The sequence below is a fragment of the Schistocerca cancellata genome, chromosome 4 (assembly GCF_023864275.1).
Source record: "Schistocerca cancellata isolate TAMUIC-IGC-003103 chromosome 4, iqSchCanc2.1, whole genome shotgun sequence".
In the NCBI taxonomy this organism is placed as follows: domain Eukaryota; kingdom Metazoa; phylum Arthropoda; class Insecta; order Orthoptera; family Acrididae; genus Schistocerca; species Schistocerca cancellata.
The window spans coordinates 682,883,266-682,910,078 of NC_064629.1; the positions used below are offsets into that span (position 1 = coordinate 682,883,266).

The window sequence follows — 26,813 nt, forward strand, 5'->3', positions numbered from 1 at the left end:
AGTGCGAGATTCTACCGCTTGTCTTCGTGCTTGCAAAACCCTACCTTGGCCAGCAAGATCGCCGGATCTCTCCCCGACTGAGAATATTGGAGCATTGTGGGGAGGGCCCTCCAACCAACTCTGGAATTTGACGATCTAACCCGCCAATTGGACAGATTTTTGGCAAGGTATCCCTCAGGACATACAACAACTCCATCAATCAACGCCAAGCCGAATAACAGCTTACATAAGGGCCAGGGATGGACCAAATCGTTATAACTGGCTCAATTTGTGAAGCTCTTTCTGTTGAAAAAACGATCAACTTTTTGTATGTATAGAATTTTATTTGCCATAAAATTCGATTGAAGGGTTAACAATATATTTGAAAAAAATCTTCATACTATTACAGAGCACATAAATGTGTAGAACTTTAAACATTTACAGATGCTGCACAAAACAGAAACTCAGTCCTAACAACAATAAAAAATTCTGAAAATCGCGCAAACTGCTTGTGACAGGCTCTAGTGCGCATTCCTTAATGTGATGCTACAGCTCAGTCACCAGACTATGGAACAGCCCGAAAATATCGTGTGTTGCTAGGTACATTCTCCAGCAAGTATACCCCCCCCCAGTCTCAAGCAAATCAGTTATTGACCATATCCCATATTACATAAGAATTAAGTTCATGTCTTGCATATTTTACTCAAGAACAGCTTGTAACGGTATTTTCCATACTATCCTCAAAAGTAACTCGAGTAGAGATAAACTAAAATTATCTCGCTGTTGCATCGAAACGTGTAAATTTGTCGAAAACAGTTTCAACCTACATTCTTCTCACCTCAAAATCCCTAGCTGTCTCCGTTACCATCTATTACCTTTTTACTTTATCTGTCACGTTATGGTTGCACCTGGGCATAAATAATTTCTTGGTGACTGTGGCGGCCAGGAGAGGTGTGAGAAATCGTTCTCGTACTGACAAAACCAGGTCTGGACGATGTCAGCTCTGTGAACACAGCATCACCATTAGAGAACCAACACGGTACCATGGGATAGACCTGATCAGCCATAATGGTCACATAATCCTTGGCAGAGTAACCATGACACCCATGGGTGCCCAAATCATCACCGAACCCACGCCTTGTTTCACTCTTGGGACGTAAACTCGGCCAGAAGCTAGAACCGTGTGAAACAGCTCATCCAACCAATGACTTTCTTCCATTGCTTCATAGGCCAGGTTTTCTGGCTTCAGCACCACGTTTTCCTGTTACGGGAATTTGCGTCACTGATGTGTGGTTTTGGAATGCCAGCTCGTCCTACAATTCCCTACTTGTGGAGCTCCCTGCATGTTTTGGTGTTGACAGGGTTCGTGAGTGCAGTATTCAGTTGTGCACTGACTTTTGCAGCTGCCGTCTTCTTTTTTTTTCACGAACTTTTTCAGTTACCATATGTCACGAGTACTCGACACACAGTTTCGTTCGCATTGTGATTTAGAGGATGATGTTTTTCCTATGCCCCTGAATATGATATAAATCTTCGATACAGTGTCTCTTCAAACACCTAACATGTCGGCTATCTTGGTTACGGAAGCACCCACCATACGAGCACCAAGTATTTGTCCACATTCGAATTCACTCAGCTCCAACATAATGCACTCACAACTACACAGAACACTGTTCCGACCACGACTGACACTTGCAACGTATTAAGGATATTGCACAGGTACCGTCCGTGGTCAAATACAAGGTGTTTCAAAAAGGACTTTACAAGTTTAAAAATTCATATAAATTTATTGAAAGAAGATATAGAACTGGGTGTAGTGTTATTTTGTAGGGAAAAACATCAGGTTCTTCTACCTTAAACTAAAGATGTCGTATATGGCTTCTGTTGGTTATCTTGCACACATCCCATCGGAAGTCAATTTCTTCCCAAACTCGCTGTAGCATTGCAGGTGTAACTTGCTCAGTGGCGCCATAAATTCTTGCTCTAAGCTCAGGTAGAGCAGCCAGCACAGGAGGTACAAACACGATATCCTTGATGAAGCCCCATAAAAAAATCGAGAGGTGTCAGGTCTGGGGAACTTGGGGCCCATGCAATTGGTGCAAGTTGGCTAATCCATTGACCTGGAAAGCGGTCACTGAGAAAATCCCAGACGACAGCCAGGTAGTGGAGTGGTGCACCATCTTGCATTTCGTTCTTGGTCATCCTCATCGATCTGAGGTATCAAAAAGTGTTGTACAATATCCAGATACACTATAACATTGATGGTTCTCTCACAGAAAAAGAGGGGCTGTACACTTTGTTCTTGCTCAATGCACAAAAAATTTCAATTTAGGGCTATCATGAATATGTTGCAATGTTTGATGTGGATTTTCACTGCTCCAAATCCTACAGTTATGTGTGCTAACCTTGCCACTTAAGTGAAAAGTCGACTTGTCAGAAAAGATGATTTTGTCCAAGAAATGTTCATCCTCATGTAATCGATTTAACATATCCTCACACAAGTTCTTGCGAGCAATTTTATCAGTATCCTTTATTGCTTAAGTGAAAATTCGACTCGTCAGATAAGATTATTTTGTCCAAGAAATGTTCATCCTCATGTAACCGATTTAACATTTCCGCACACAAATTCTTGCGAGCAATATTATCAGTGTCCTTTATTGCTTGTACGATCTTCAATCTGTACGGTTTCAAATGCAAACGGTTTCTCAACACACGCCGAACAGTCATATGAGGGACTCCCAGTTCGCGTGATGCACGCCAGGTCGATTTCGTAGAACTGTTGACAAAACGTTGTTTCACTCGCTCAACGACGTCGTCAGATGTGCTTGGACGACCTGAGCATCCTGTTTCTAAAAAACATTTACGCCACTCATAAATTGTAGGTCTAATAGGAGGATCTTTAGCGTACTTGGTACGGAAATTACACTGCACTGTTGTCGCCGACTTCGATTCTTCAAACCAAAACACACAGCTAGCACACTCGGGTCCAGTGAAGGTAGCCATCTTTAACGCAACTGCCACTAGCGCTCCTTACTGTGCAATTCGGCACTAGCGAGCTACGCGAGGTAAGAGTTGATGTATTTCCCTACAAATTAACACTATAATAACCTCCGTAGGTACTATTAATTAATTTATATGCATTTTCAAATTTGTAAAGTCCCTTTTTGAACCACCCTGTGCAACAGCGCAACCTGCAGGATTGGCTAACATGTGCATTTATGTCCAAGTACGTATTTATCGAGGTGTTTACATATTTCTGTCTAGCCCCTGTAAGTTTGAAGGCAAAGAGTAACGTGGACACACTTCCCCCCCCCCCCCCCCAGACGCAGCACGTACCGTCGACATTTGCACTGCTGTAGAAGATAAGAACCCCTAGAGAAATAATCACAAGCACCATTTAATGACGTGTACTTCTGTCCCTTGACTTGATAACCACCTGGATTTCGTTAGGAAGTGAATCCACAAGGCTGTGCAGGTACGTAGCATCCACGTTAAGCCACTAACTGCAATTACACCGAACTGAGGGGGTGCCGATGCCAGCGTTTTAACCGCTGTACCAATATGTATCTCCGATTTGCTGTGGCGTTCACGTCAGTTGATTGTGCAGGCCAGTCGAAATATAATAGTGTATGGGAGTGTTCATTAAACCAATCATATGTTCTTCCAAAAAGATGAACTTTGCTGTTGTCGTCTTTATGTGCCTGTGTGAACAACGAACCCTTGCGAGGTGACCTACCCCAAACGTTCACTGCACGCAGTACCAGTTGCAATGAAATCTCGCTAATAGGTTGGGATGGGCCTTCAGTCACTACCTACAGCAGTTCCTGTCGGATTTGGAAGCGATTTTTACTCAAAAGCCGTAAAAAACGTCTCCGGTCTCTCTGCCAGGATCTTTTTCTGACCGCAATTCTGACGCCATGTTTCGTGGCCACGTATGGTGCGCCACTGCTTGTGGACACGCTGAACAGTCTGCCGCGAAACACCAACAAATCCAGCAATCTCACATACTTTATGTCCATGGGCACAGCCAAACACGACTGCCTCCTTTTGCCACTCTGTCCCCATGTTTACGTAACTTGAAACATAATCTGTGAAGTTACAAAAACGCGTGCTGCGCTGCGCTGCGCTGCGCCACACGCGCTATACGCGTCTTAATTTGCCTAAGTGTCTGATCGCTACTGCCTTATACTCACGTAAAGGCAGTGCGCGCGCGTCTGAGCGCGTGACTCGATCGTTGTGCCATCTCCAAAAGCTTAACAATTCATTTGTGCTTGTCCACTGGGGTGACTAATGTTTTGTCCAGTGATCTTATTTGCAGTGTAATACAGATACAGAGATAAATGGATGTTAGAAATCACATGAAATGCAATTACTCTGCAATGGACACCGAGGACCAAGTGTCCCTTATATCAAAATACTCGAAAAATATTCCTGAACAACCTCCGAAAATGTGTCGTTGGGGATGGATTTCAGCTAGTAGAATTGCCCGCGTTGTACAGGCACTACAGAGTGAGACGATCGTGCGACTTGAGATACCTGCGTTTTATCTGGACCTGAGTACCATTGTGCATTTGTAGGAAGCTAAACTTGGATGCAACAACTTTGGAGGCTTCGAGAAAGGAGTGGTGTATCTGTATGAGCTTCGCTGGCATGAAAACAGGTTGTGTTGTGAGCAGATTGAGTAAAACAGAAATAGGACTGATCCATTAAAATTCGGGAATGCGGCCGCAGGAATTCGAGTTCTTCTTATTCTTCTGCTATTTCTGTCGTATACCTTTCGGCCATCCCAGAGTGTGATGGTAGACTGAAGCTACAGTACTTGTCCTGTCGCCACAGATACACAAGCGCCAGAGACGCTAATCGGTGACGAAGAGTATTCATAAACTGAATCTGTGACTGCTCGGTCGATCCATGTTGGGATCATTTTTAGCTGCACTGCAGCGACGACCTGGCGAACTTGTTAAAGATGGCACCACATTCCTTGATTAGTCCAATATTAAATGAAATTCTTCGTCAAACGAATTCCAACTGCTTCCTTTAACACCGAATCCGAAAAGATGAAGTCGACTCTAGACTTGCGACATTCTCATACCGCAAAGACGTCGCTACATTGCAGCTAGTAATGATTCATCGATATCCTAGCTTGGATCGACCACGTGGTCACAGATTCAACTAACGCATACTCTTTACTGCCGACCAACGTGCCTGGCACGTGTGTATCTTTGGTTTAAAATGACCGACGAATACTGTAGCTTCTGCCCGTCAGCTCACTCTGAAGATGGGCTGAAGGTATACGACAGAAATACTCGAGGACGAAGATGAAGAAGAAGAGTTTGTCCCGCTGCTCTCCCTAAATTTAATGGATCAGTTACTGCAGAGCGAAAACGTGAGGATACACTGAGCTAATGTTACTTGAACGGAATCGATACCGGCCTAAAAAGCATTAATATTGGCGAACGGATTTGATGTTAGGCCGGCGGGGTCAGGGATTTTCACCTGCCTCGAGATGACTGGGTGTTTGTGTTGTCCTCATCATTTCATCATCATCCAGGAAAGTGGCGCATTTGGACTGAGCAAAGATTGGGTAATTGTACGGGCGCTGATAACCACGCTGTTGAGCGCCCCACAAACCAAACATCATCATCATCATTTGATGTTAGGCTGCCTGTGCAGTGGATACGGAAGGAGGAGCTACGTGCGTGCCCAGCCTAAATGACATGTCCACAGATCACAGCCGGCGTGTCTATCGTTAGATTTTAATTTCACAGAACGGAAGTGGACACTGGTCGTCCCTCCTACTGTTTCAGAGCGCTAGTGATAACAGCCACAAAGCGACGCGTGAACTTTGAGAGTGAGGCAGGCCGCTGGAGACGGGCATTATCAGGCGGTCTCTGACCCGGCGTCTTACGCAAACGCGATCCCAGCCACTTCCTCTGTCTGTGCCCTAATTGACGTCCGTGTTGCCATCATAAATTTGTCGCTCATTTTTGCAGACGCGAAAAAGCCTCCTCTCATATATGAGTAAGCATATTCATTCACCAAACAAAAACAAACTACATTCTTGTCAGGATATACAGCCATACAAGAGATAACCTCTTCGCAAGTACAGTTCACACATTATTTTGTTAAGGAGAATAAAGACTAGACTCTTACTATTTTGCTACCACTCGGCTACGTTTATTTTTATTTATCTGCTACCGATTTCGAAACAACCCCGGCTACATCTTCCGCAGCTTCAGCTCTGTCACCGATGCGATCATAGCATATAAATTGCAACAACAAACAGAGCTGAATGGTAAAAAAAAGCAATAAGATAATAGCCATTCACAGCTGAATTCTCCAATTACGTCACTGTGCAACCAACAATACTCACATGTTAAGTCAAACAGTGTCCTCCTCCAGAAAACATTGAAATGAATGGAATCAATACTTGATTTTTCAGTTATTACTTTTCTTATTATTGAGAGGGAAGATACTATTACGCTCGGCAGATGACGAAGTATCATCCGCTGTGCATTTTACATTGCTTGGCTAATGGTTAGCGGCAAAATTTTAATTCAAATACTAGCAGAAAATGAAATGCAGTAACTCCGAACAGGAAGTTCCAACGCGCTTTTTTATTGTGAGCCAGAAAATACTACTATTGCACTCAAGCCAAATCATACGTCGGAACAAGAATTACAAGAAGGTTTTAGTATCTTCAGAACACAAAGATTTTTGTGAAATTTAAGTCTCACAGCAGGCGTCGTTTTATTACAAATAATCTTTATCATAACAAATACTAGCACATTACTGATAATGATAAATTACCAACTTTAGCAAGGAAGAGAGACCACAACTTTCTTAATATATGCCATATGCAACTGAAGCCATTTGTTAATTATTTGATTCCGTAGAGCTATCAAATTGCAGGGATGTTAATTGCTACGTTTTATCCATTGTTCCAAATAATCCCAGATATTTTCAGTGGGGTTAAGACCGAGTGAGTTAGAGGTCCAGTCGAGGTTCGGTAAAGTGTGAGTATACGTGTAGGTCCTTGAACACAGCTGTTGTCATCTTGGCAAACGCGAGTGTTACCAGCATACTCATCACGAAGATGTCGAACAAAGGCCAACACTTGGTCACCAATAATGTTGAAATAAACTTCCTGGTTTATGTTCACAGTAACATGAACGAGTGGGTCCATGTCATGGTATGAAAAACACCCCTACAGCATAACAGAACCGTCTCTGGTCTGAACGCCATCCTCCACAGATTGCTGGTCAAATGCATCATTGGGCCATCGGTAAACTCGACACTTTGAATCGTTTGAAAAGATAGGAAACTGCTGCTCATTGGACCATACTACCCGCCTCCAGTCAGCTACTGCCCAGTTTATATACTGTTTGGTCCACTGACGACGTGCACCTTTATGGGCCGCTGGGAGAAATGGCCTTTTGCGAGGTACCAGACTCTAAATCCTCATCACATGCAGCACTCTTCGCAATGTTCTCTCGGAAACTGATTTAGATGGACCTGCATTCACTAACAGCGGCAATTCCCTACGGGTTTGAAGCCGATTGTCATTGACAAGGCATAGCATTCGTTTCCGGTCGCAATCAGTTAGGATCTTTTTACGATCACTGATCTTGCATCACGTTAGGAGGCTGCGAGTGGTACATCATTCCTCGTTGACGCGGTGGCATTGCGCGTTGGTATACAAACAAATCGGGCAACTTGAATCACTGTGTGGTCCTCGGCACGTCCAGACACGGTAGCTCCTTTCTGCCATTCGACCAGCTTTACTAAGCTGATTCCATACAAACGACTGGCATATGCATTCCACTTCACGGTCACGTTTAAAGTCAGCGGTGGAGGCTCATACAACCGCCTGGTAACAGTTCAACACCATGCACAGCACTCCAAAGTGACCAGTGTGTTATTTTAAGGGCGTAACTATTATTTTGTCTAGTAGGCTTCCTGGTGGCGAAAATGTTTTCTGTCCCCAGAGTTCGAAGTGACTGTCTTCGATTTACGAGGACGTGCTGAAAAGTAATGCCTCCACATTTTTATGTGAAAAATCTTAAGGCTTTTTAAATAAAACAAACGTTATTAACATTCCACTTCTGTACTCTTCATGCCTACATATTTGGAGCCCTAGATGGGTTCGACTTGTAGCGTGTAACATGGCTGTATGTAACGTAACTATGTCGGAGCATGAGAAGCAGAGTGCTGTAATCGAATTTCGAATTCGAAGAGTATGTCCACCCATGGAGCACTCTCTCCTTCAGCACGACAATGTCAGATAACGCACGTCCGCTGTGGCATCTACAAGAATCCGACACCTTGCATTCACTGTCATAAATAATCCTCCTTTCAGACTTGGCCCAATCCGGTTTTCGTATATTCCCAAAACTTAAAAGAACAACTTCGAGGACTGCACTTCGATAGTGACGAAGTGTTACAAGCAGAGGTGACGTGGCTCCGTCAGAAAAGTCAAACATCCTACAGTGAAGGTATCAACAACTCGTTTCTTGTTGGGGAAAATGCGTTCGTCGCTAGGCTGGCTATGCTGAGAAATAAACACGTAGACATGAAGAATAAATATGTAGAATGTTAAAAAAGTTTGCTTCATTTCCAAATCTTTAAGAGTTTTCACATAAAAAATTAATAGGCATTAATTTTCAGCGCGCCGTCGTGAATACCGCCGTGCTAGCGTCCTCGAAAACTAACTTAAAACGAACTTTATAATTTTTTCAGTATAAGAAGCATAAAATACCTTCCATTTCAATATTTATTCACACAAATACACCCATGAAAAACTGAAATAGAGATACGTACCTGATAGTGTAGCAAACGCCTTAGCGCTGATGACGGCTGCGACGCGTCATGGTATGAGCTCTATGAGTCTGGGAAAGCATTGGGGAGTTATCTTCAACGACTGTTCAGTCATCGTCCAGAACTCTCGGAGATGGACCAAAGCTGGATCAGGTCGATGGTAAGAAGCCGTACGTGTTTCCAAAGGGATTGGATTAAGGTAACCTCGGGGACCACACAAGGACTCCTACGTAACTAGAGCGTTTCACAAAACATTGCCCTAATTCGTGAGCTATTGGGGGGCCCATTGTCTTGCTGGAACTACAGGTGAGTTGTGGGATGCTGAACGTGAACAAATCGATGAACATGATCAGATAGAAAGTTTCTGTATCATTCGTCGTGGCGAGACAATGGAGGACGTATATTACCTGTTAGTGGACATTAATATGGGGTGTATCCAGCCTTTGCCTTTATGACGGCTTGAACTCTGCTATGGACAATTTAAGTGAGGTTTCTGAATGTCTGTGGATGAATGGCGGCTCATTATTTCTAAAGAGCCGAAACCAAAGAAAGGTAGAGATGTCGGACGCTGAGGTCTGGAGCGAATTCGACGTTTTAAATCATCTCAAAAGTGATCCACTGCGTTCAGGTCGGCACTCTGGGCTGACCACTCCATTTGAGGAATGTCGTTGTCCACGAACCATTGCCTCAGAGATCTTGCTTTACGAGAGGATGCATTGTCATGCTGATACAAATAATCATATTCTCCGAATTGTTCCTCTACTTATGCAGTACAGTCCTAAAAAATGTGTTCATATTCTTTCACACTTAGGGTCTTTTAAAACACAGTAAGAGGACCACACCCTAACCACGAGAAAAAACTGCCGGTCGTACTTCCGAACTCACGAGTGATTCTTTCCGCTGATTTCATGCGAATTTTTTACAACTACCCTCCACGAGTATAATGACTTTTCTGGAGACTAGAAATCTACTCTGTAGGAATCAGACGATCGAGTGAAACCCAGCTCGCGCTATTCGTCCACGAGACTCAGAGGGCCACAGACACGGGTACCCAGGTAGATGCCGTGTTTCTTGACTTCCGCAAGGCGTTCGATACAGTTCCACACAGTCGTTTAATGAACAAAGTAAGAGCATATGAACTATCAGACCAATTGTGTGATTGGATTGAAGAGTTCCTAGATAACAGAACGCAGCATGTCATTCTCAATGGTGAGAAGTCTTCCAAAGTAAGAGTGATTTCAGGTGTGCCGCAGGGGAGTGTCGTAGGACCGTTGCTATTCACAATACGCATAAATGACCTTGTGGATAACACCGGAAGGTCACTGCAGCTTTTTGCGGAGGATGCTGTGATATATTGAGAGGTTGTAACAACGGAAAATTGTACTGAAATGCAGGAGGATCTGCAACGAATTGACGCATGGTGCAGGGAATGGCAATTTAATCTCAATGTAGACAAGTGTAATGTGCTGCGAATACATAGAAAGAAAGATCCTTTATCATTTAGCTACAATATAGCAGGTCAGCAACTGGAAGCAGTTAATTCCATAAATTATCTGGGAGTAGGCATAAGGAGTGATTTAAAATGGAATGATCATATAAAGTTGATCGTCGGTAAAGCGGATGCCAGACTGAGATTCATTGGAAGAATTCTAAGGAAATGCAATCCGAAAACAAAGGAAGTAGGTTACAGTACACTTGTTCGCCCACTGCTTGAATATTGCTCACCAGTGTGGGATCCGTACCAGACAGGGTTGATAGAAGATATAGAGAAGATCTAACGGAGAGCAGCGCGCTTCGTTACAGGATCATTTAGTAATCACGAAAGCGTTACGGAGATGATAGATAAACTCCAGTGAAAGACTCTGCAGGAGAGACGCTCAGTAGCTCGGTACGGGCTTTTGTTGAAGTTCCGAGAACATACCTTCACCGAGGAGTCAAGCAGTATATTGCTCCCTCCTACGTATATCTCGCGAAGAGACCATGAGGATAATATCAGAGAGATTAAAGCCCACACAAAGGCATACTGACAATGTTTCTTTCCACGAACAATACGAGACTGGAATAGAAGGGAGAATCGATAGAGGTACTCAAAGTACCCTCCGCCACACACTGTCAGGTGGCTTGCGGAGTATGGATGTAGATGTAGATGCTCGACGGTCGGTACATAAGGTCTGCCTAGTCTTGGTTTAGCTGTCGTTGTTTCTTCGCGATTCCACTTCAGTCACACCACCGACAGTTTACTTTGGCAGCTCGAGAAGAGTTGAAATGTCGTTGATGGATTTGTTACTCAATTGATATCCAACGACTAGCGCACATCCCAAGTCACTGACCTCTCCTGGCCGACAGTCTGCTGTGACTGCTTCTCTAGTGACAACACACTACTCCCCGCCTCCTTCTATATTGGCGGGTACGCTTCTCGTGACATCTAGCGTCCAGTTCCGCATTACATACGGTCGTCGAGAAATATTTTATCAAATAGTGTATGAGGGTCTCCATGCCACGACCTGTAAGCATTAGCTACACGAAAATACCTCCACCATCTGCCTGACCAATGTCGTGATGGCAAGCAAGGCGTTTCGCGATGTAATTTTCGACCCCACACTAAATATTGTGCTTCGGGCTATCATAGATGTGTTCACGTGCCTTGTGTGGGTTTTCAGTGCTCCAACTCCTAATGTGACGATTCACACGTCCACGAAGGTGGAACGTTGCTTCGTATGAAAACAAGCAATTTTCAAATGTTCATTGTCAGCAGCTATATGGGCCAGCGTAGAACAAGCGGATGCTCGCCACAGAGGACGATCATTTGGCCGCTATGCTTGGACCATTTCACTTTGTACACAAAAATGCGTAATCGCTTTCCTAACACTTTATGTACAGTTGATCTTGCTTCCTGCAGTTCGCGTGGTGCCCGACGAACTGACTTTTGGGGGACTGCGTTGAAATGCAGCTTGAGACACAAAGGGACGTCCACTTCGAGGGAGGTCTTCCACTCTGCCTCTCTCTTTACAGTTTTTGCATCGCCTCATTATGCTCATTTTTGCCGGTGGTTCCCTCCCATATTGGCGTCGATAATTCCACAGCTCGTTGTGCTTCACAGCGTCGTTGTCATTGATTTGGATTCTGCACAGCAGGTGGCCCATTGCACCTTTTCCTCGACTGTCGCCATTTTGATAAAGAACAAACGGAAAAAATATCTATGAGAGCTGCAAAACGTTTTACAACAAATCACAATTTTCTGTCAAAAATAGTTTTTTGGCTTTACAGATAGCCTGTAGTTTTGTGTGGCAATGAATCCCCAATAAGGCTGAAGTTCGAATGACGCTCTGAAGTGATTTAATAATAGTCGCGTTGGCTGTGGTGACTTCCACAAAAAGTGAGGAGAGATAGATAGACAGATAGAGACAGAGACAGACACAGAGAGAGAGAGAGAGAGAGAGAGAGAGAGAGAGAGAGAGGAGAGAGGAGAGAGAGGGAAGGGGGAGGTAGGAAAGAAAAAGGAAAGAGTTTTGATGCTGACAATCACATTATAAACGGGCCTTGTCAAACTGTAACTAGTAAAGTGGAGAGGGGACGGGTGCCGAACACACACATTCTGGCCTCTTAAATTAAATAGTGCGTGTAAAGAACGCTGAAATAGGTATGCCTGCGATAATGCATACTAAACAAAATGGAAGGATCTAATATCAACGGAAGTGACACAAACAGTATTATGAGTTTAACTGCTAGTTCGTAGACGATTAGTGAGTCCTACTGAGTATTTTACAAGTACGGTTGTAAATAAAACACCTCGTCTTATAGAACCAGTATTACACTACTGGCCATTAAAATTGCTACACCAAGAAGAAATGCAGATGAGAAACGGGTATTCATTGGACAAATAAATTATACTAGAACTTACATGTGATTACATTTTCACGCAATTTGGGTGCAAATATCCTGGGAAATCAGTACCCAGAACAACCGTCTGGCCGTAATAACGGCCTTGATACGTCTGGGCATTGATTCAAACAGAACTGGAATGGAGTGTACAGGTACAGCTGCCCATGCAGCTTCAACACGATACCAAAGTTCATCAAGAGTAGTGACTGGCGTATTGTGACGAGCCAGTTGCTCGTCCACCGTTGACCAGACGTTTTCAATTGGTGAGAGATCTGGAGAATGTGCTGGCCAGGGCAGCAGTCGAACATTTTCTGTATCCAGAAAGGCCCGTACAGGACCTGCAACATGCGGTCGTGCATTATCTTGCTGAAATGTGGGTTTCGTAGGGATCGAATGAAGGGTAGAGCCACGGGTCGTAACACATCTGAAATGTAACGTCCACTGTTCGAAGTGCCGTCAATGCGAACAAGAGGTGACAGAGACGTGTAACCAATGGCACCCCATACCATTACGCCGGGTGATACGCCAGTATGGCGATGGCGAATACACGCTTCCAATGTGCGTTCACTGCGATGTCGCCAAATACGGATGCGACCATCATGATGCTGTAAACATAACCTGAATTCATCCGAAAAAATGACGTTTTGCCATTCGTGTACCCAGGTTCGTCGTTGAGTACACCATCGCAGGCACTTCCTGTCTGTGATGCAGCGTCGAAGGTAACCGCAGCCCTGGTCTCCGAGCTGATGATCCATGCTGCTGCAAACGTCGTCGAACTGTACGTACAGATGGTTGTTGTCGTGCAAACGTCCCCATCTGTTGGCTCAGAGACCGATACGTGGCTGCACGACCCGTTACAACCATGCGGATAAGATGCCTGTCATCTCGACTGCCAGTAATACGAGGCCGTTGGGATCCAGCACGGCGCTCAGTATTACCCTCCTGAACCCACCGATTCCATATTCTGCTAACAGTCATTGGATCTCGACCAACGCAAGCAGCAATGTCGCGATACGATAAACCGCAATCACGATAGGCTACAATCCGACCTTTATCAAAGTCGGAAACGTGATGGTACGCATTTCTCCTGCTTACACGAGGCATTACAACAACGTTTCACCAGGCAACGCAGGTCAACTGCTGTTTGTGTATGAGAAATCTGTTGGAAACTTTCCTCGTATCAGCACGTTGTAGGTGTCGCCACCGGTGCCAACCTTGTGTGAATGCTCTGAAAAGCTAATCATTTGCATATCACAGCGTCTTCTTCCTGTCGGTTAAATTTCGCGTGTGTAGCACGTCATCTTCGTCGTGTAGCAATTTTAATGGCCAGTAGTGTAATATCCTTTTATACACTACTTTTATACATAATGTACTCGACGCAGAATTAACAAGGTAAAAAACGAGCATAGCCCTTCCGTTACAACAATAGGAGAAAACATCATGCGAAAGACTTGCGTTTTCAAATGCGTAATTTCAGTGAAGTAAAATGGTCGAATATCACGAGTGACAGCCCCTCTGTTAAAAAAAAAATAGCTTTCTTAATTTCTGCCCCGGCCAGGGTGGCCGAGCGGTTCTAGGCGCTACAGTCTGGAACCGCGCGACCGCACGGTCTCAGGATCGAATCCTGCCTCGGGCATGGATGTATGTAATGTCCTTAGGTTAGTTAGGTTTAAATAGTTCTAAATTCTAGAGGACTGATGACCTTAGAAGTTAAGTCCCATAATGCTCAGAGCCATTTTTTTAAATTTCTGACACCTTCCAGAAGATGCGCAAGCGACGAGCATGTGTTGTTAAATAAAGAGCAAAGATGATGTTATATACATCTTGACCCCACCACACAGTTACACAGCGTGACAGGGATAGGACTAACTACTAAATTAAACAGTTTCAGAACGGAACCACCTGAACCATACCCTGATCTATGTCACCATTATCTCTCTTTCAAGCATATCAATATTTCAGGAAATTAATCTCGTGAATATATATTTGTTGCTGCCGGTATTAGTGACTAGGTAAACATTTTTTTAAACAGTATTTCCCGTTTGTATTCCGATACACAGGAATATGAGGAGATTTATGCTACGGAAACTGTTGTGCTTCCAAATAAACGAGCTTACATACAGACGTTTGCCGTTTTCATTCCACAAGATCACAAGATGCACATTCAATCTGCGCAGCGCAGTTATTGTTTAGTATTGTGCGGTATGCCTGTTCATCACAAGCCTATCCACACACTAATTTTCTCTACGATTTGGTGAGTGTAACTGTATAACAGTTCCCGGTTAGATTCCTCGTGCCCATAGACACGAAAAGTCTGTTCTAGTAGTTATGATTTACAAGGAATTTTTTATTAAAATTTATTTACCTTTTCAAGGTTCCGGTTTTATACAGGGTGCGGCAGCGTTCATAGTAGGATATTAAAAACACACCATCTGGCAGCAACTGTAATTTATTTATTACCTCTTATGTCAGTTAATAGTTAAAGGTATGCCATTTACCAATGTGTAAGTCATAGTCCATTGCGTGGATTACTTTTTGAATATGACTCCTGCCAAATGATTTCCCTCTGCACAACACATTCATCTAGGCGGCGTTGGAAGCTTTCCATAACTCGGCGTTACGTATTCCCCGGGGACATGTCCGACGGGAATTCTCGTGTCACAGTGTGAAGTGGAATTGCTTCCTTTGGGATTATTGGCCCTTACTTCTTCGAGGATGACAGCGGTGTGGCTGTAACTGTCGCCAGTGTACGCTACTTAAAGATGCTGCAAGACTTCGTTCTTCCCCAATTAGATATGGTCGATGTGGATGTGGAACGATTATGGTTTCAACAAGACGGAGCGACCTTGCATACAGCCAGAATTTGCATGGATTTTTTGCGACAGACATTTCCCGGTAGAGTAATTTTCCGTTTTGGTGACGTTTCCTGGTCGCCTTGCTCACCTGACCTTTCATGTGCAGTCTTTTTTCTTTGGGGCTACCTGAGACAAGAAGTGTTCCGAACACGTTGTACCACCATTCCTGAGTTGAAGGATCGCATCAGAACTGCTGTGACTGGACATTGCACATCACACAGTTACCCGTCGATGGTGAAGAGACTTATCGATCGCGAAAAGCGGGTTCTGAGTCCCCCAAATGCGTCAATTTTGCTTATTGGCGAACCCACCCAAATGTAAGTGAGCTAGGTCGCTAAACCAAACCATATTAATCCACATCATGCTCCCGGCCAACCGTGCAGTTTGAACGTCCTAATGCAAACCGTTCAGAAGTTATGAAGATTTTATTTCACATAGTTCAATAATTGTTACGCAGCAAGTACTTGCAACAGAGACTGCCTTTTTATTTGAAAATTTTTCCCAAGGGTTAAAGACAGACTACAAGCGTGCCTAGATGACTCAAATAAGGGAATAGTGCACTTCATTTCTGGATACGGTCCGTGTCTGGTCCATTTACACAGAATAGGAAGACGGACTGCGGCCATCTGCGATAGTGGAGAAGTAAGGACCCCTGAACAAGTGAAACTTCATTGTATTTTACAGCAACTTAAAACGAGAAACAGGCCAGATAAAATGAATTTCGACACAATAGGTCAAGATGCCGAAGGATTTAATTTACTTAACTCTGCTGACAATAGAATATCAGCAATACTGCAGTGTGAGTTTTTTGACAGGGAACATAGGGATATTAATGACAAAGCACGAGATGATATATGTAGTAACTAAATGGGTCAAGATCAACCAGGTTTGGAGCTTATACGTACAAGAAAAACAGCAGTAGCAGGACAACCTCGAGGAGTCCAACAATGGAACAGTGAAGAGCAAAAATCATTAGACATTCTGACTAGGAAGGAGTTGATGCTGAGTCGGAATGAGGTGTCGATGAGTAGGCTAATTAATGATGCAATGTGTTCATTTGTAAAATCGACAGTCGATCAACTTACACAAAAGAAAATAGCAATGGCATTACAGATGATGATGCAAAGGCTCGAGTGCTGTCGAAGCAGGCAGCATCATTTGGCTGTAGTTTAATATAGGAACAAATTTAGATGTAGGTAATTGCACGGTCAGCAATGTTGAACAGTTCTAAGACTGCTTATTACCACTGTAACGGGTCAGGGGCAGAGGGTTCTGTGATGCTGGGTTTTTCTCCCAATTTTACTCTTCTTCCTTTGTGTAACGTCTACATTTTTCTGTTAAGGATGTAGAATTTCGCTGTAGATTTTCAATTTTATTTATTCAGTGACATACTGAAAGGAATATGGAATGTTAAGATGTTACATCCGCCTTAGAATCACAAGACTACGGAGTCAAACGCAACAGTAACACATGGTTCAAATGGCTCTGAGCACTATGGGACTTAACATCTCAGGTCATCAGTCCCCTAGAACTTAGAATTACTTAAACCTAACAAACCCAAGGACATCACACACATCCATGCCCGAGGCAGGATTCGAACCTTCGACCGTAGTCGTCGCGCGGTTCCAGACTGAAGCGCCTACAACCGCTCGGCCACCAGCGGCCGGCCAGTAACAAATAAATAAATCAGTAAATAAATAAATGTTCCTAACCTGAAAGAAAACGAAATTGAGATAGGTCCAATGCGACAGCGGCCAGTAGCCTACAGCCGCTGAAATTACGATTCAGTACAGTCGACCCTTTCGGACACGCGAATAAGTAACCAGTATTCACACGCCGCCCGGTGGCTATGAAATTTAAGCCAGTTTATTTGTACACAGTTTGTGATGAGGAACTATAAGCCGTTAATTCTCCCACCCTGATGACCAGTATCACTTAAGCAAAGTGCTTCCACTATCGGTATCTGAACCGACTAATCTCGGGTCGAGCTTCAGCATGTTGCGGTGACCTCGGCCGAGAAGGCTGTCTAAAGACGAATTAATGGATGTTAAACTTTGCAAACATAATATCGCTAATTAAGGCCTCGGGAGAGGAGCTCAAACATGTTGTCACAGACGAATTCGAAAAGAACATGCACAGGAAAATAGCGGGATGAAAAATGGTTCAAATGGCTCTGAGCACTATGGGACTTAACTTCTGAGGTCATCAGTCCCCTAGAACTTTGAACTACTTAAACCTAACAAACCTAAGGACATCACACACAGTCATGCCCGAGGCAGGATTCGAACCTGCGACCTTAGCGGTCGCGCGGTTCCAGAGTGTAGCGCCTAGAACCGTTCGGCCACACCGGCCGGCTAGCGGGATGAAGGAGTTTTAAATAGGATAGTAAAGGGAAAATAGTTGTCAAGAGAAGGCAGAGTTTAATAAGATAGCCATTTGTGGTGCTTATGTGGAAATTTAGAGACTCACATAAGTTAGAATACTTGCCTGAAACAGTTAACTAAAAAGTAAAGATGCACGACCTCTAATAAGTTGAAAGTCGAAGAATACCAGATCCAACAAATAAGAAGGAGACAGTTCATGCAAATTGTACGTTTACCACTTAGTAGCTCGAAGTCAAACAACTTAATACATTTCATACAATAGAGCCTGAGCGATAAACGACTCAAAATACATCGCTGCATATATTTTCATTACTGAAAATTGTTCTGAGGAAAATAAGAACAGCAGTTATTTGGGGAACAGTGCAACGTAAATGGATTCCTGTTTGCGATGTTAGTTCATTGGAAGGAAGGAAGCAAGAAAGGGCCATTGGAGTACAACGTCATATCGACACAGCTATCAAAGGAGACAGAGCACTAGCTCAATTAAAAACGGATGCGGAATCGTTTTTTTTTCCCCAAAGGACTCGGGTATTCACCTTAAGCGATTTAGGGAAGCCGTGGAAGACCTTCACCTGTATGGACGTATGGGAATTTCGGTGATACTCCTCCAAAATGTGACTCCTACTTTCTGAACCACTGCAGCACCGCGATTTGTAAGGGTTGTCATAAATAGGCTTAATACACTGGCAGACGAAAAGTACATGCGACGGCACTGTCAGTCATCTGACGGTTTTTCGCGTTACCCTCAGAAAAAGTGAGAAGTGCAACGGTGCTTAATGCTGAGACAAAAGCACCTGCGCGAGATTGCTTGTTAACGGTTCAAGAAACCGCTATAGCCACGGGTTGGTCGTGCAGCGCTCAGAGGCACTACTTCATCACCAGGTAGGCATTTCTGCTGTTTCACAACGTTATCATTATCCATTGCTGAAAGTTGCACCTGGATTTTTCACAAAATACAGGAATTTCTGATTACTGTTGTTCCATACCTACTCACTTGAGAAGGTAACTGATTACAAAGAATTCAAAGAACTAGCATAATATGTAATGCAATAAGTGAAAGGCGCATTCTAACCGGTAGAGTTTACAGCACTGATTAAGAACTGTGTAAGCAGAGGCACTCATGTTAGACGTAGTGCTCCTAGCACCTCAACGAAAGGAATAGTCTCTTATGCAGCATAATCAGACCACCCGTTAAGGTTTCAGCATGAGTGACAGATGCACATAGGATGGGCAAGACTAGGTACACCATCGTATTTGGTCATGGTCAGATTTTATGGACGATGAACGTGACTCCAATAGGGAAGCGACCACGGTAGATCCCGCTGTCTAGTCTAGACTATAACACCGTGCAGTTCATGGTACCTGTTAGGTAACTATATTGTGAGAAACTAACATCTAATTATAGGTACTGTAGAGAGCGTGGTGAGTCAATATATGCAACCGTCTAGGCTGAATGTGTTAAGACTAAAAAAAAGACTGACTGCTAAACAACAGCATTGACCTGAGATTTTCGTTGTCACGTGATCAGCACATGAAACTATCGCGATGACTGCAGTTCATCGTATCGCGACATTGCTGCTCGCGTTGGTCGAGATCCAATGACTGTTAGCAGAATATGAAATGCTAGACTGAGGCTCCTGTGGCGCGGTGCAGCCTTGTTCACGTGTTCCGCTAAACTCTGCGACCCTTGACAGGCTGAGGTTCATCGGATGGGGTTGTCGGATGCTCTACTACCACAAGCGTGTCGTACGTAAGGAAGGAAGATTAGTGTTTAACGTCCCACCGACAACGAGGCCACTAGAGACTGAACGTAAACGTAGGTTAGAAAAGGGCGGGGAAGGAAATCGTCTGTGCCCTTTCAAAGGAACTATCCCGGCATTTGCCTTAAGCGATTTATGGAAAACACGGAAAACTACACTACTGGCCATTAAAATTGCTACACCACGAAGATGACGTGCTACAGACGCGAAATTTAACCGACAGGAAGAAGATGCTGTGATATGCAAATGATTAGCTTTGCAGAACATTCACACAAGGTTGGCGCCGGTGGCGACACCTCCAACTTGCTGACATGAGGAACGTTCCCAACCGATTTCTCATACACAAACAGCAATTGACCGGCGTTGCCTGGTGAAACGTTGCTGTGATGCCTCGTGTAAGAAGGAGAAATGGATACCATCACGTTTCCGATTTTGATAAAGGTCGGATTGTAGCCTATCGCGATTGCGGTTTATCGTATCGCGACATTGCTGCTCGCGATGGTCGAGGTCCAATGGCTGTTAGCAGAATATGGAGTCGGTGAGTTCAGGAGGGTAATACGGAACACCGTGCTGGATCCCAACGGCCTCGTATCACTAGCAGTCGAGATGACAGGCATCTTATCCGCATGGCTGTAACGGATTGTGCAGCCACGTCTCGATCCCTGAGACAACAGATGGGGACGTTTGCAAGACAACAACCATCTGCACAAACAGTTCGACGACGTTTGCAGCAGCATGGAGTATCAGCTCGGAGACTATGGCTGCGGTTACCCTTGACGCTGCTTCACAGACAGGAGCGTCTGCGATGGTGTACTCAACGACGAACCTGGGTGCACGAATGGCAAAACGTCATATTTTCGGATAAATCCAGATTCTGTTTACAGCATCATGATGGACGCATCCGTGTTTGGCGACATTGCGGTGAACGCACATTGGAAGCGAGTATTCGTCATCGCCATACTCGCGTATCACCCGGCTTGAAGGACGGGGTGCCACTGGTTACACGTCTCGGTCACCTCTTGTTCGCATTGACGGCACATTGAACACTGCACGTTACATTTCACATGTGTTACGACCCGTAGCTCTATCCTTCAATCGATACCTGTGAAACCCTACATTTCAGCAGGATAATGCACGACCGCATGTTGCTGGTCCTGTACTGACCTTTCTGGATACAGAAAATGTTCGACTGCTGCCCTGGCCAGCACATTCTCCTGTTCTCTCACCAACTGAAAACATCTGGTCAATGGTGGCCGAGCATCTGGCTCGTCACAATACGCCAGTCACTACTCTTGATGAACTGTGGTATCGTGTTGAAGCTGCATGGGTAGATGTATCTGTACACGCCTTCCAAGCTCTGTTTGACTCAATGCCCAGGCGTATCAAGGCCGTTATTACGGCCAGAGGTGGTTGTTCTGGGTACTGATTTCTCAGGATCTATTCACCGAAATTGCGTGAAAATGTAATCACTTGTCATTTCTAGTATAATATGTTTCTCCAATGAATACCCGTTTATCATCTGCATTTCTTCTTGATGTAGCAATTTTAATGGCCAGTAGTGTAAATCTGTATGGCCGGATGGAGATTTGAACCGTCGTCGTTCCGAATGCGAGTCCAGTGACATGCGTGTCGTATTTTATCACGGGTGAATGTTGGGTGTAGAGAATTGAGAGAATTCGGGCAATGCCTTCAGGCCAGGGCTACGCTGTGCCGATAGGCATCACGGTCTTTGTCACCAGCTGTGGTTATAAAAGGTATGGTTGTTTAAATTGCGATTGGCGCGTTTCAGTTGAGCCCCGTAGAGACGATCATTGGTTGTGAGCCTGGTGGAAGCCGAGGAGGTTTCGGCGAAGAAGCATGCTAGCTGGTCCTGTGTGGAGACCGAACAGGAAGTTTCTTCTTACAGGGAAGGAACACAGTTTGGCAAGTGACTAGAATGTGAAAACACAAAGATTGCCATTGTACTACGAAGAGGGACTGGATACTGTAGTGTCACTGGTAATCTGAAGTATTGGTAGCGTTGGGGCTCACAAAGTGCATTTTGTCATCAGCTGTCCTGGCTCTCATACAGAGTGCGATGCGCTGCGGATGTATTAGACCAGGGTATTAGCAGCGAAACTTCGCTCCATTTGTTCAGTAGTAAATGAATTTCGAGGAGGTAACAAGTTTGAGAAGAGATGCAGTTCGCTCAGAAACTTGGTTAACTGAATTGGTATATTCTATTTTGCTCACAGCTTATGTGCATCCTAAGACTGTGAATTTGGCTGTCCCCGCTTGCCAAGTACTTGAACTTGTGAGAGAGCCGAACCAATTATGTAAGAAGGTTCTAGTCAGCGATGTTTCGTGACATATAATCTGGTCTGAGGTTGTTGTGTTCAAGGAACTCTCCGGCCACGTGTTCGGATATTAACATTTGTTTTATCATGGTGGTGTGAGGTTGGTTCCCGAGTGACTATATTTCCTTATCAATTATGGACTGAGGGCAAAGCTTACAAGCGGGCGCCACGCTGGGTTAATTACAGTTCCTCACGATGACAACAAATGTGGCGTGTTGTATAAGAAACACTGCTCATTGGTACAGCTAGCATATGCACAGGGCATCGGTTGTTACACTGCAACTTATTGTAGGTGTGTCCCTAGGTGAGTCGTACTTGGGGCATTTGAAAGTAGTTCTGATTATACTGGTTATGGGTTATATCTACTACTGTGTAAGCATAGTTGCGACGACAACAACACATGGTATCGATTCCTCGTTGTGTCTTTCTCCCTGTTCTAGGAACCAATTAATGTTGCGAGCATTAGATGTAATGCCTTCACTCCTTGGTAAAATCGTTGCTTCTCATACATTCAGAAACTCTTCAAGAGATTCTAAGTCCGTTGCCGTCTGTTTCTGCGTTACAGTGTCACTGGCAAACCTTAAAGTTCTTAGGAGAGTTTGTAGGAAGCCTACCAACGCAAACAGTCATTTATGCGCCGCTTCGAGTCACCACCCAACCAAGAAGCAAGCAATTCTGAATACCCTGTCTGCCCGTGCATTCTGTATCAGTGAAAATAAGAGCTTGCCATCAGAAATTTATTTTTTAAGGGAAACACTGGTGAGTAACGGCTACAATGAATTTTCCATGAACAGGACCTTCAAAACAAAGCGGTAATAACAGTTCAAACAAGAAGAATGGGGAATCTCCCCCTCATTCTGTAAGGTTAAAGTTTTTGAGGACTAAATTATTCAGTCAACAGAAAATAAGAGTTTTTACAGCCTAAAAAGTACGTGATTGATCACCTCACACTGCGGGAGTCTATCTATGAAGTGACATGTGGTTGTTGTAAAGTACATGTAGGTGAAACTGGGATGACACCAAGAAGAATGTGATCAGGATTAAAAGTTTAGTAACTTACTAGTCTTACGAAAGGAAATAATATTTACTGAATGAAAGTCTGGGAAGCAGTTGATGTCCCTAAGAATGAGTGCAATTTTGACTAAGATCACGGCTTCGAGGCTACACGTCATCAAAGAAGTAAATACCCTGCCGAGTTGCGCAAAGAGTATAAACAATTGTCAGGAAGCAACCTCGACATAACATTCCGCTCTCTTTCACTATCTGCTATCAGCGTTTACCCAAGACGACGTCCATCAATGGCAGCCTGAAGACTTTTACTTAGTAACTCCACTTGTCCGAAAATGCGCGGGAAAACAGCCTTTTTATAAGTGGACGCAACAGGGCTTTTCGACCACCCAAGGACATCACAGCAATCCTGCAGAAGATTACAACTGAGGGATCGAAACGTCGAGTTTTCTAAAAATTTGAACAGTAAGATGACGTCGCCTAACTACTCAGTTTCCTACATCTACATCTGCATCAATATACACTCCTGGAAATTGAAATAAGAACACCGTGAATTCATTGTCCCAGGAAGGGGAAACCTTATTGGCACATTCCTGGGGTCAGATACATCACATGATCACACTGACAGAACCACAGGCACATAGACACAGGCAACAGAGCATGCACAATGTCGGCACTAGTACAGTGTATATCCACCTTTCGCAGCAATGCAGGCTGCTATTCTCCCATGGAGACGATCGTAGAGATGCTGGATGTAGTCCTGTGGAACGGCTTGCCATGCCATTTCCACCTGGCGCCTCAGTTGGACCAGCGTTCGTGCTGGACGTGCAGACCGCGTGAGACGACGCTTCATCCAGTCCCAAACATGCTCAATGGGGGACAGATCCGGAGATCTTGCTGGCCAGGGTAGTTGACTTACACCTTCTAGAGCACGTTGGGTGGCACGGGATACATGCGGACGTGCATTGTCCTGTTGGAACAGCAAGTTCCCTTGCCGGTCTAGGAATGGTAGAACGATGGGTTCGATGACGGTTTGGATGTACCGTGCACTATTCAGTGTCCCCTCGACGATCAGCAGTGGTGTACGGCCAGTGTAGGAGATCGCTCCCCACACCATGATGCCGGGTGTTGGCCCTGTGTGCCTCGGTCGTATGCAGTCCTGATTGTGGCGCTCACCTGCACGGCGCCAAACACGCATACGACCATCATTGGCACCAAGGCAGAAGCGACTCTCATCGCTGAAGACGACACGTCTCCATTCGTCCCTCCATTCACGCCTGTCGCGACACCACTGGAGGCGGGCTGCACGATGTTGGGGCGTGAGCGGAAGACGGCCTAACGGTGTGCGGGATCGTAGCCCAGCTTCATGGAGACGGTTGCGAATGGTCCTCGCCGATACCCCAGGAGCAACAGTGTCCCTAATTTGCTGGGAAGTGGCGGTGCGGTCCCCTACGGCACTGCGTAGGATCCTACGGTCTTGGCGTGCATCCGTGCGTCGCTGCGGTCCGGTCCCAGGTCGACGGGCACGTGCACCTTCCGCCGACCACTGGCGACAACATCGATGTACTGTGGAGACCTCACGCCCCACGTGTTGAGCAATTCGGCGGTACGTCCACCCGGCCTCCCGCATGCCCACTATACGCCCTCGCTCAAAGTCCGTCAACTGCACATACGGTTCACGTCCACGCTGTCGCGGCATGCTACCAGTGTTAAAGACTGCGATGGAGCTCCGTATGCCACGGCAAACTGGCTGACACTGACGGCGGCGGTGCACAAATGCTGCGCAGCTAGCGCCATTCGACGGCCAACACCGCGGTTCCTGGTGTGTCCGCTGTGCCGTGCGTGTGATCATTGCTTGTACAGCCCTCTCGCAGTGTCCGGAGCAAGTATGGTGGCTCTGACACACCGGTGTCAATGTGTTCTTTTTTCCATTTCCAGGAGTGTACAAAAAGCCACCTGACAGTGTGTGTTGGAGGGTATTTCTGGTACCACTAATTGTTCCTCCTCTTCCCTGTTCCATTCGAAATTGGCGCGTGGGGATTATTGTCGGTAAGCTTTTGTCTTAGCTCGAATTTCTCAATTACTTCAAATGGCTCTAAGCACTATGGGACTTAACATCTGAGGTCACTAGTCCCCTAGACTTAGTACTACTTAAACCTAACTAGCCTAAGGACATCACACACATCCATGTCCGAAGCAGGATTCTGACCTGCGGCCGGCTCGGTCACAGCGGCCGGCTCGAATTTCTCCAATTTCCTCGTTGTGGTCATCTTGCGAGGCGTATTTGGGACTAAATTTTGACCATCAACGCATTGAAAAACATTGGATTTTAATGAAGAATATTAATAAACTGGCTTTCGATCACACACAAGTCGTGAGCAAAATTGTAGAAGCAATCAGCAGCTACGAATTACCGCTTTCCTTGGGATTCATAGATTTTTTGAAACTTTTAATTCACTTAAAACACAATCTGTACTAATAGCATTAGAGAAACAAGGCATTACTTCAAATTATGACAGTTTGCTGAAGAACATGTTCACAGTATCACATCTGGAAAGTGAGACATTCAGAGCTGAAAAAGGAACAGGCAAGAAGATTTCAGATCTTCAAGGAATTTACAGAGCATCAACAGGGAAAACAAAGAAGGAATGTCTTAATCGAATAAATATGAATCACCTTCGTTTTGATAATGAAATTTTTCTGTTTGTTCTTAGTGCAGATAACAGCCGCCCGGATAGCCGTACGTGTTAGCACGCTGCTTCCTGGATTCGGGGAGCTGAGGCGCGCCCGGATCGAATCCGCCCGACGCACAATGGGTCAACTCGCTTCAAAACCTGGACATAATACAAAAAAGGTTATAAAATCCTATACAAAAATACATTTGCGCTCGTTAACGGTACTATTAAAGTAGCAGGAGAGCCATTTACAAAAGTGGAGCCATGCAGAGGAAATTTTGTCGCCAACTATTTTGGAGAATATCGGTAGTAGTTTAGCCGTAAGTCTATATAGGTCACTATACCGGTTAAAAGTGTCAAAGAAATACCTACTGGAGTGCTAATCATCTCTTTTTTTATCCTGACAATTGTGTAGGATGGAAGTCATATATTAAACAGGCCACACAAACAATATCCGAAAAATGTGTCGTCCAATTCATCGTTACCCGCAGCTATGACGGCACGTATCACACTACTTATTCGTAACTAGAATACCTCTCCAGCACTGGACAAGTATGCACCAGTGCCATCTAGGCAGTATTTCGCGAGAACGATTTGAAGCGAATTGGCCCATCGTGCGGCGGATAAACAATGCCAGTCGGCCTGGATGTGGTTTTTTGGCGGTTTCCCTCATCCGACTTGCCCAATGATTCCCAACCTGGGTGTAATTACCCTCTTCGTAGCAAAATGAAAAAAGTTCTGAGGGTAAAAACAGAAGGGTCCGATTGTCTTTCGGTCAAGTTACTACATTATTGCCGGCCGCGGTGGCCGTGCGGTTCTAGGCGCTCCAGTCCGGAGCCGCGCTGCTGCTACGGTCGCAGGTTCGAATCCTGCCTCGGGCATGGGTGTGTGTGATGTCCTTAGGTTAGTTAGGTTTAAGTAGTTCTAAGTTCTAGGGGACTGATGACCACAGCAGTTGAGTCCCATAATGCTCAGAGCCAGCCACTAAATTATTTTTAAAATCTCATTATTATTATTATCACTATTTCACAAGGCCTTAATAATGATTACATGGTTATACCAATAATTTCATATTTTTAAAACAATAATATTAGTGTGTGACAGTATATGGAGGAAG

The 26,813-nt window shown here is 44.7% G+C and overlaps 1 protein-coding gene across 2 annotated transcripts in view; it reads left to right on the top strand.

Annotated features, from left to right (window-relative positions):
* Positions 1-26,813, top strand: part of LOC126184717 (L-threonine ammonia-lyase) — a 205,740-nt gene that overhangs the window by 45,300 nt on the left and 133,627 nt on the right. Inside the window, exon 2 of one of the 2 annotated variants that reach the window (XM_049927241.1) lies at positions 25,736-25,875. The exons of the other annotated variant lie outside the window; for it this stretch is intronic. Within the exon in view, the coding sequence (XP_049783198.1) occupies positions 25,834-25,875 (42 nt within the window). The 5' untranslated portion in view covers positions 25,736-25,833. The remainder of the gene's footprint in view (positions 1-25,735; positions 25,876-26,813) is intronic. 2 annotated transcript variants of the gene reach the window in all.